Source organism: Lathyrus oleraceus, chromosome 6 (assembly GCF_024323335.1).
Source record: "Lathyrus oleraceus cultivar Zhongwan6 chromosome 6, CAAS_Psat_ZW6_1.0, whole genome shotgun sequence".
Lineage (NCBI taxonomy): Eukaryota > Viridiplantae > Streptophyta > Magnoliopsida > Fabales > Fabaceae > Lathyrus > Lathyrus oleraceus.
The window spans coordinates 354,057,416-354,067,520 of record NC_066584.1 but is presented as its reverse complement, the minus strand read 5'-3'; the positions used below and the strand labels follow the sequence as shown (position 1 = coordinate 354,067,520).

The window sequence follows — 10,105 nt, the reverse complement described above, 5'->3', positions numbered from 1 at the left end:
CCTCACTCTGTGATTTGGCAATCATATCGTCCACATAGACCTCAATCTCCTTATGCATCATGTTATGAAAGAGGGTGACCATCGCCCTTTGATAGGTTTCCCCTGCGTTCTTGAGACCAAAAGGCATAACCTTGTAGCAGTAAGTTCCCCATGGTGTGATGGAGGTGGTCTTTTCCATGTCATCGGGATCCATCTTGATCCGATTATAACCTGAAAACCCATCCATGAAGGAGAAAACAACAAACCTAGCAGTGTTATCAACCAAGGTGTCAATATGTGGGAGAGGGAAATCGTCCTTCGTACTAGCTTTATTAAAATCCCTATAGTCCATGCACATTCTGACCTTGCCATTATTTTTAGCTACTGGCACAATGTTAGCTACCCATTGAGGGTACTTTTCAACTGCAAGGAAGCCATCATCAAACTATCTTTTGACCTCTTCTCGATTCTTCAAAGCCATGTCTGGTCTTGTTCTTCGGAGTTTTTGTTTTACTGGTGGACAATCTGGTTGGAGTGGTAATTTGTGAACAACAATGTCTGTGTCTAAACCGGGCATATCTTGATACGACCATGCAAACACATCCATATATTCTTGTAAAAGCTTGACCAATCTTTCTTTGATGTATGCCCCAAGTGTTGTACCAATCTTGACCTCTTTCTTCGCTTCCTCAGTGCCAAGGTTGATTGTCTCTACCTGCTCTTGATGTGGTTGGAGATCTGTGTACTCGTACTCAACCAATCTTTCCAGTTCGCCGAGAACATCACAATCTTCATCACCCTCTTATTCAGCTTGGTAGATTGGTGAATCAAAGTTCAGAGTGAAAGTAGAGTCATTGGATTCAACAGGGTTTTCTTTTATTTTGCATGTTTAAATGATTTGCTTTTATTAAAAGTAAAAAAAACAAAGGAATGCAAGAGGAAAATTATTTTTATTTTAATGGTTTTGAAAGATTGCCATTTTTATTTAAAAGTGAAAGAGAAAAAGTAGTAAATGAGCAAACAGGAATTTAACAAAACACCTTCATTGATATAATCTTGAAAATAAAAAGGGTGACCCTACAAAATAGTCCATAACTTTGGGAATAGCTATGGAATTTTGAAAACAATAAAGAAAAACAACAAATTACTTTGACAAAGGAAACATCTTTGGGATTTCAATTGCCTTCCAATTGTTCAAAGCCACATCACATTGGTACACCAGGCTGCTCAAATCTTCATCAATAGCATTGACTTGATATCCAGTGCTGACAAACACTTCTTGGATAGTCTTCAGACGTCCTTTAATGGAGGTTGATGCTCCCTTCTTGGCATTAGTTGGTTTGTAACCCAACCCATAACCTGTCCGACTTTAGTTTGACATCAATAACATCTCCCCAACCTTCGGCAATTCCCTTCCTCAATGGTTGATCTTGCTTTCTTCCATGATGCAAAAGATGGAATACCCTTCCCCTTTGGTTCTTCGACTTCCATAAGGACATTGTTGGCTATTTCAAGAGCTTGGAAAGAAGTTTCTAAAGCATCCTCATTAACCTCAATGTAACTGAACGAAGAGAGGTGGCTTACCATAAGATCTTCCTCACCTGACACAATCACTAGCTTATCATCAATAACAAATTTCATTTTTTGGTGCAAGGTTGAAGTCACGGCCCCATCAGCATGAATCCATGACCTTCCAAGCAAACAACTATAATTTGGGTTGATGACCATAACCTGAAAAGTAATTTTAAACACATGTGGACCAATTAAGATTGGCAGCTCCACTTCTCCTATGACGACCCTCATCGATCCATCAAATGCCTTGACAACTAATGCGCTTGGCCTTATCTCAGCCCCTTGATATGCCAACTTAGCGAGTGTCCTCTTAGGTAAAACATTCATAGAGGAGCCAGTGTCTATAAGGACTCTTGCTATGGTATCTTCTTGGCATTTCACAGATATGTGCAAAGCACGATTATGGTCTTGGTCATCCTTCGTCAAATCTTCTCTACTGAAGCTGAGATGGTTGCATGCTGTAATGTTGGCAATGACCCCATCAAATTGATCGATAGTAATGTCGTGCATGACATGAGCCTGAGCTAACAATTTCTGCAAGGCACTCCTATGAGCCGGAGAACTCATGAGAAGAGACAAAATGGATATCTTTGAAGGAGTTTGATGCAGCTGATCAATAATCTTGTAATCACTGTTCTTGATAATCCTCAGAAATTCAGTGTCTTCATCAGCTATGATCACCCCTTTGCCTTTGTCGGTAACATTGGTGGTGGTTTCTTTCAGTGGAATTGGCGGAATCAAGTTGAACTGAGGGGTATAAATGCGACCACTGCGGGTCATTCTGCTTCCCACTGCTATATCAGTGCTTGCAATCTTTAGACCTTCTTTCTGACCTACTTTCTCAGACCTTTGGTTAACCACAGTCGTATCATACTTCCAAGGAACTGCTTTAATACTCTCAAAAGGAAAAGAGCTAGGCCTTTGGACAACCACTGGATTAGGCATATTGAAGATTGGTTCAACTTATTCTGGAATGTTGAAAATTAGCTGAACAATAGTAGAATCTAGAATTTCGAATATTGGCTCGGGAATGTTGAAGATTGGTGTTGTAGTACTTAACTCAGGTAGATTGAAGATGGGTTCAATAACTGCTACCTCATTCTTTTTCATACGACTGCTTAATTGCAACACACCTTGGTTAATCAATTCTTGAATATCCTTTCGGACCATTTCACATCCTTTAGGACCTATAGTACATTCTTCACAACTCTTATGGAAATTTTTCAATAAACCTTCCTCCACTAACTTTGCATGAAAATCTTTGAGTGGAGTCTTGATTTTGGTTGCATCAAGAATCATACCTTCATCAGGCTCATCATCAATAGCATTCACATACCCATGAGCGGCCAAAGGATTATTTTTGACATTCGGATTTGTATCCTCAAATGAAAGAATCCTTTTCTCAATCAATTCCCTCACAATATGTTTTAAGGCATAACAGCCTTCCAAATCATGCCCTGGGGCGCCTTCATGGAACAAACAATGTGCATTGGGATTGTAATATGGTGGGAGAGGATCTGGTGAAGGTCCCAAAGGTCTTGGAACAACTAACCTTTTCTTCAACAATGACGAATATAATTCAGTGTAAGACATAGGGATCTGAGGAATCAGAGGTTTTCCACCTTGTCTTCTATTTTGAAATGGAGCATTTTGGCGTGGATTTGGAGTCCTTTGTTGATAAGCTGGAGCATTGGGCGCTTGTTGATACGTTGGAATGTTGGGTGTTGTTTGAAAGATCGGAACTGCTTGAGTCAATTGATACATTGGGACTTGTTGATTGAAAGTTGGTGTAATAGCTGCTACATACGGCTGTTGAGTAAATTATGGTTGTTGAACATACTGTCGTTGAGCCAAAGATTGTTGCTTTTTCCAAGACTGATTCTTTCTTCTACTACCCATCACTGCATTTGTTTCTCCTTCCTTTTTCTTATGGAAACTGCTAGAGAATTTCTTGGTATTGTTGTTGTTGTTGGAATTACTAGCTGCAATAATCATCTTCCCATTTTTTAAGCCAAGTTCCACTTTGATACCCATTGCCACCAAGTCAGAAAAACTTGCAATCACACTTCTCACCATCCTTTCGAAAAATTCTGGTCGCACTGTGTCGACGAACCAATCTGCCAATTCTTTTTCAGTTAATGGAGGTTCCATTTGAGATGAAGTCTCTCTCCACCTTTGTGCATATTCTTTAAAGGATTCAGAATCTTTTTGGGACATGCTCAACAATTGCCTTCTATCAGGAGCTAGATCCATGTTGTACTTGTATTGTTTGATGAAAGTATCAGACAAATCTTAGAAACATCGGATGCGAGTCTGATTAAGGGTCAAGTACCATTTGGAAGAGGCACCTTTCAAACTGTCTTGGAAACAGTGGATCATGAGTTTGTCATTTTCCATGTGAGCTGCCATCTTTCTATAATACATGATGAGATGACTTTTGGGACAAGTAGCTCATTCATATTGATTATGGTTGGGTGTCTTGAATTTTGTGGGGATCACCAATCCAGATACAAGGCATATTTCTCTGGCAGCAGCACCAAAGATTTGATCACCTTCCATTGCTCTCAGCCTTTTCTCAATAGTTTCAACATTTTCTCTCAGCTTTTCATGTCTTTCATCACCTTCTTCAGACATATCAGGTATATCATACACTTGTTGATGATCATCGAAGTACGGTTGAACTCGAGTGTGCATGGATGTGGGTGCAAAAGTGGGAATCACTTGATTAACTTCAGTAGTTAGTGGAACTTTGTGTTGAGTGGACTGTCCTTGAGGAGGAGGCACAAAACCATAAGGAAGACCAAAAGGAGGCCAAGTTGCTGGAGTAGTAACTGTTGGTTGGGGATTAATCACCGGATTGATGATCTCAGAAACAATTATGGGTTGAGTATCCATCTTTGCACGTATTACTTGCAACATCTCCATGATTTGACCTTTATTCTCACGTAGATCTGTAAGCTCTTCATTGACTCTTTCCATATCTTGCTCTTGCTCGGCCATTCTACATCGGGCTTGAGCTCTGGTGTTGTACTACGGTGAGGGTCTCAGTGTGGAAACTATTGGAGAAGAAATGACGAAAATGAGATTTTATTTTGATAAAAAATGCAAGTGTGATGACATATGCATGAATGCAATGAAAATGCAAATTTTTAAAAGTTTTAATGAACTTAAGAGATAACTGCAAACATCAATAGGAAAATAACAATGACCAAAAGAAACTCATTTCATTAATCAAAGAGAGTTACAAAGTTTGAGTACACTTTCAAAAGTTCTAAACAAAGCTAAATAAAATCTAAACAAAGTCCTAAGGAGATTCCCCTAGTAGTCTCAAGTTGAGCTTCTTAATTTGTTCTTCCATCTCAGCCTCTCGAGCACGAGCTTGTCCATGATCAACTTCCAGGGAGTATCTAACTGAACACCAGAGGAAAATAAATCCTCTTGCACCTTCCTCTTCTTGTTGAAGAGATCTTCTTCATTTTTCATCTTCAACTGCCTTTAAAGTTCTTCATCCTTATTGTTGATGATTTGATACTTTTTATTCCAAGCGTCCCTTTCTTGGTGCACTTTGGTCAAAGCAATCTTGAACTTCTCTACATCAGTCATGAAGATATAGGCAGGTTCTTTGTCAGCTAAAGGAAAAGGCTCTTGGCGAGGATAAGGAATTTTTAAGCTGATGGCCCTATCTTGTACCCAGTTAAGATATGGTTCTAAGGAGACACAATTTGTCTTCCCTAAGACTTTCTTTTCTAGCTTATGAACATGGCGCCAAGCGTGCACAATCTTCTCTTTGAGCACTTTTCAATCTTCACATTCCTTAAAGAACAAACCCTCCAAGTGAATGTTCTTTGGCTTATCTCTCATTGGATAACCGAGTTGACGACGAGCTAGGATTGGGTTGTAACTGATGCCTCCTTTTGTACCAAGAAGAGGTACATTAGAAAATCCTCCACAACTATCAATGATACTAACTCTATCATAGTCACGACTATACCAAACAATATTTGAATGTGTGAGCGACATAATCTTCTGTGACCATAAAAGACCATCCTTAGGATCCCAAAAAGCATGAGACCCAGGAAAGTGATAAATAAACCACTTGTACAACATAGGCACGCAACATGTAATCATTCCTCCGCTATAAGAATTCCTCATGAACAGAATGATAGGCATCAACAAGCAAAGTAGGAACTGGATTTCCTATTAAGAAGATCTTGATGGCACCCATGGCAACAAAGTCATCAAAACTAGGAAAGAGGAATAATCCATAGATAAGTAGAGCAAAAATATCCTCAAACGCATCCACACTCCTCATTATAGCAAAATATTGAGCTTTGTTCATTAGAAACTTAGCTATCAAACCAAGCATTTTTCCTTTTGTGGTCATGTGATCCCTAATCTTTTTTTACATTTTCAAGTGAGTAACCTTTGCAATGTCTTGATCTTTGGGATCTTCCTCCAAACCATAAAATGGAGCTTGACTAGAAATAGGAACACCAATCTAATGAGAGTATTCTTCAAGTGTTGGCATAAGCTGATAGTCGGGGAAAGTGAAACAGTGATACACGGGATCATAAAACTGAATCAAAGTAGAAAGAAGTCCATCTGCCATGTTGATCTTCAAAAGAGAGAGCAAATGTCCATATCTTTTGCTGAAAGCCTCTGTGTCAATAACCAAAGATCCCAATCTCCTTAGGTCTTCTAACTTAGGACTCTTGAAAGTGTTCTTTTGAGTCTTTTTCCTTCCAAAATCCATGATAAACCTAATGTTTGCAACAAAAGTTCCTAAGTTCCTTGAAAACTTTGTTAAAAAAATGATGTTTATGATGCATGGATGCATGAATTCACAAACATACAAACAAGGGTCACACACAAATAGGGTTCAAAGGTTCGACGTCGCGAGCATGAGGCTATGGGTCTAACCATCCCAAATGTACTATGGGTTTATTTTGTACCTGTACAACGGGTTCTACAAAGGTTCCAAAAAATCATTGACCCATCTTTCGGATATTATCAACACGTCAATTACTCGTGAATTAATAATATTCTCAAGAGAATCTCATTTGAGTGTAGTATCGCATATCAACTATTTTGGATTTACACCTTCATAGTCATCGCACTACATCCTAAAGACCAAGGGGGTAAAGGGGTTACTAAGGTCCTCATCTTCTCAAGTTACCCAAATCAATATAGTATGTATTTTCATAATTTCTTGACCAACAATATTAATTTTAAAGGGAACCTCCACATGAGTGGTGGATTCTCAAGTCAGCTTGTTCGGGATTAAATTCCCTATAAGCCTTCTTGACTATACCACATCCTATCTTATTTATGTACACTCAAGTTCGGGTTAGGACTTACCTCACTACACAACAGATCACCCAAAACAAATATCTAAACAAACAAAAACAACTAATAATAACAACACAAATATAATTAAAATAGGCTTAACCCTCTTACAATGTGTCCCCAGTGAAGTCTCCATTTCTCTCGCGATGAGAATCAGATATCAAGCTATTGTATTAACTTGAATCATAAAACGTTGAAATGTTAACCACTTAACTTTAATTAACCAAGTGAAATGGAAGAGATCGAATAAAACGCTAATTGTGCAATGTAAAAACAATACGAAGAGATCTAAAGTCCGGGGGTTGGTTATACTAAGGGAAGGTATTATCATCCTAAGTATCTATAGTATCCTATAGGAACCTTTTGAAAGTATTTGTGTTATGTTATTGTTTGTTTGCTACTATTTGGAAATGTTTTTTGCTATTGGTCTCACTGTAGGGCCTCAGTAAAACTAACTTAGGCCACACCTTCTTCACTACAATCACCATACTCGTTGCTACCCTTCACTCTTGTACTTAGCCATTCTCATCCATGATTAACAGGAGAGCTTTATCACCTACGTTGGATGGTACCAGTGGTAATGGTGACGTCGATCCCCTGGCGGAAATGTGTGCCACCATGGAGGAACTACGACGTCTTAATCAAACACTGGAAGATGACATCCTCAACATACGACAACGCCAATAAGAGACCCCCCACCCATTGGAGATGGAAGTGATGGATCCCGAGCCACTCTTAGAAAAAATATGGGAAACACCTGCCCCCAAAGGATTCAAGCTTCCCTCCTTGGCCAAGTTTAATGGGTGAACTAACCCTTACGAGCATGTCGTCTCCATCAATACTCATATGGCCATTATCAGAGCACTGGACTCCCTGAAGTGAAAAATCCTTCCTAACACCTTCAGGGATTCCAACCCATTCTTTGATTTATTGAGATTATTTGATGTATTATGATTTTGTGTATTTATTTAATTATTAGGTAATATTGATTAACTAAATAGGCGTGGTAAGGGTGTGTGACCTTGAGGTGATAGTATGGGGAGTAATTAGAAGCTAATACAATTTGATCAAATCATTAGAGTTTATTTTAATAATTAAAATAATTGTATTTTATTAGATTTATTTAATTTAATAGAAAATAGAATAATAGAAAATAGAATAATAGAAACTAAGGAGTATTAGTAGTATTTTTATTGAAATAAAATTAGAGATGAGAAGGACATTTTGGTGAATAGGGAGGTAAGTGGGGGTAATATTGGAAGTCACTATTTGAGAAGGATTAGGTTACTAATAAAAAGGTTATTAAATAATTGTGAGAGTTCCTACGTAAAAACAAAATTTGGTGGAAGGAGGAAGAGGCAAGGGCAAGAACATAGGAAGAACACCCACCCATTGAAAGAGCTTTGAAGAGTTTTGCTGGAGAATCTAAGGTAAGGGGGATAACTGATTCAATAACAGGTATAATGCATGAGGGGTAAAAAGAATAGTCCTTAAACTCCAAGAGGGAAATTGAGATTTCTGAATTTCTATGATGTTTTAATGTTATTGGCTTTTTTTAAATAATGGATTTCATGTGCACATATGTGTATTATTTTTTGTTTTGAGATTTTGATGTGTCCCATCATTTTTAGGGTTTTGAAGGTTTTGGGGTAAATATGATTTTTAGGGATTGATGGATTAAATGTGTTGAACAATGAAAATAATATGATATGGATGAATATATGTCATGTATGTGTTATTTTTGGTTGATTTTGATGGCTGTGACTGAAAGATTGAGAGTTTGCATTGATCTCCATTACTGAAAACGTGTTTTGACATTTTGAATGTCCATGACGGGCGTCATGGCCATGATGCCTGATCAGCCACCATTTATGCTCTGTATTTTGTCACTTATTCGACGACAATCTAGGTAACTTGTATTAGTTTGTTTTAATTAATGTGTTGTTGAGTCTATTTCCTTCACCGATAACTTATTTTAATGTTTCATCATTATTAATGACATTTCTATTTTTTGTATCATTTTACGCTTTGGGTGTGTGCATTTTCTGTGTTTCAGATTCAAGCAGGTAATCAAGCAGGGTCGAATGTAAAAACCAAGGAGAAGCAAATAGAATCGGAAAGAAGATTTCACGGTCCAGTAGGTCTGCTACGGCCACCCGTAGCACCTGCTACTGGTAGTAGCAGGAAGCCCTGAAAAAACAAAGAACTTTCAGCAAAATAGTGGCCTGCTACGACCACCCGTTGCACCTGCTACGGGCCGTAGCACCTAAGTTGAAAGTGAGAATGACTCTAACAAGGTCAAATGGGAACTAGGGATTGCTAAACTACCTATGGCATTAAGTCAATAAAGAGGTCTTTCTCTTGGATTTGAGCAAAAAGGTAAACAAAAGATAAGCAAAATGAAGATGTTCAAGCATGACATCAACAAATATAAGCACATGATAAAGAAGATATTCAAGCATGACATCAACAAAGATAAACAAATGGTAAAGAAGATGCTCAAGCATGACATTAACAAGGACAAACAAGGATGAAGAAGATGTTCAAACATGACATCCACAAAGATAAGCAAATGAAGAAGATGTTCAAGCATGACATCAACAAATATAAGCACATGATAAATAAGATGTTCAAGCATGACATCAACAAAGATAAATAAATGGTAAAGAAGATGTTCATATATGACATCAACAAAGATATGGAAGCATGATCATAATGATATCAAGCATGGTATGTATACATATATGTACAACATGTGAACATGAACAATGGTATAACAACATCAATCAAAGATGTATGAAGTTAACATTAATATGAATGACATGGATATATTATCATGAAGAAACAAAGATGAATGACATAATAATTCATGAGCATGTATATGGATATCATAATAAGTATGAATGAACATGTATATGCATTAAGTAAGACATAACATTAACTTAATCATGAAAACAAGTTAAGGTATTCAAGACATGCATGTTAAGGTTCAATATGATCACAATCAAAGGTTCAACATCACACAAAAAGTTTGAACATGTAAGCATACAAGTCATACAAAGACATGTTATTACAAGTTTAAAGCATTTGTAAACACATAAACAAAGACAAACACAAGGGAATACATGCACACAAAGGTTCTACAAGACATGATATAATGACATGTGAATCATGGATCAATGGCAAAATAAGCACACAAAAGTTCATG

The 10,105-nt window shown here is 37.6% G+C and overlaps 1 protein-coding gene across 1 annotated transcript; it reads right to left on the bottom strand.

Moving 5' to 3' along the window:
- Positions 1 to 1,359: 1,359 nt before the first annotated feature.
- On the bottom strand, positions 1,360 to 2,496 carry LOC127095604 (uncharacterized). The gene has a single exon (XM_051034274.1). The coding sequence runs from the start codon at positions 2,494 to 2,496 to the stop codon at positions 1,360 to 1,362; it is 1,137 nt and encodes a 378-aa protein (XP_050890231.1).
- Between the last annotated feature and the right edge of the window lie 7,609 nt (positions 2,497 to 10,105).

Coding starts and splice junctions, on each gene's coding strand:
- LOC127095604 (XM_051034274.1), bottom strand. CDS start 2,496: ATGCCTAATCCAGTGGTTGTCCAAAGGCCTAGCTCTTTTCCTTTTGAG.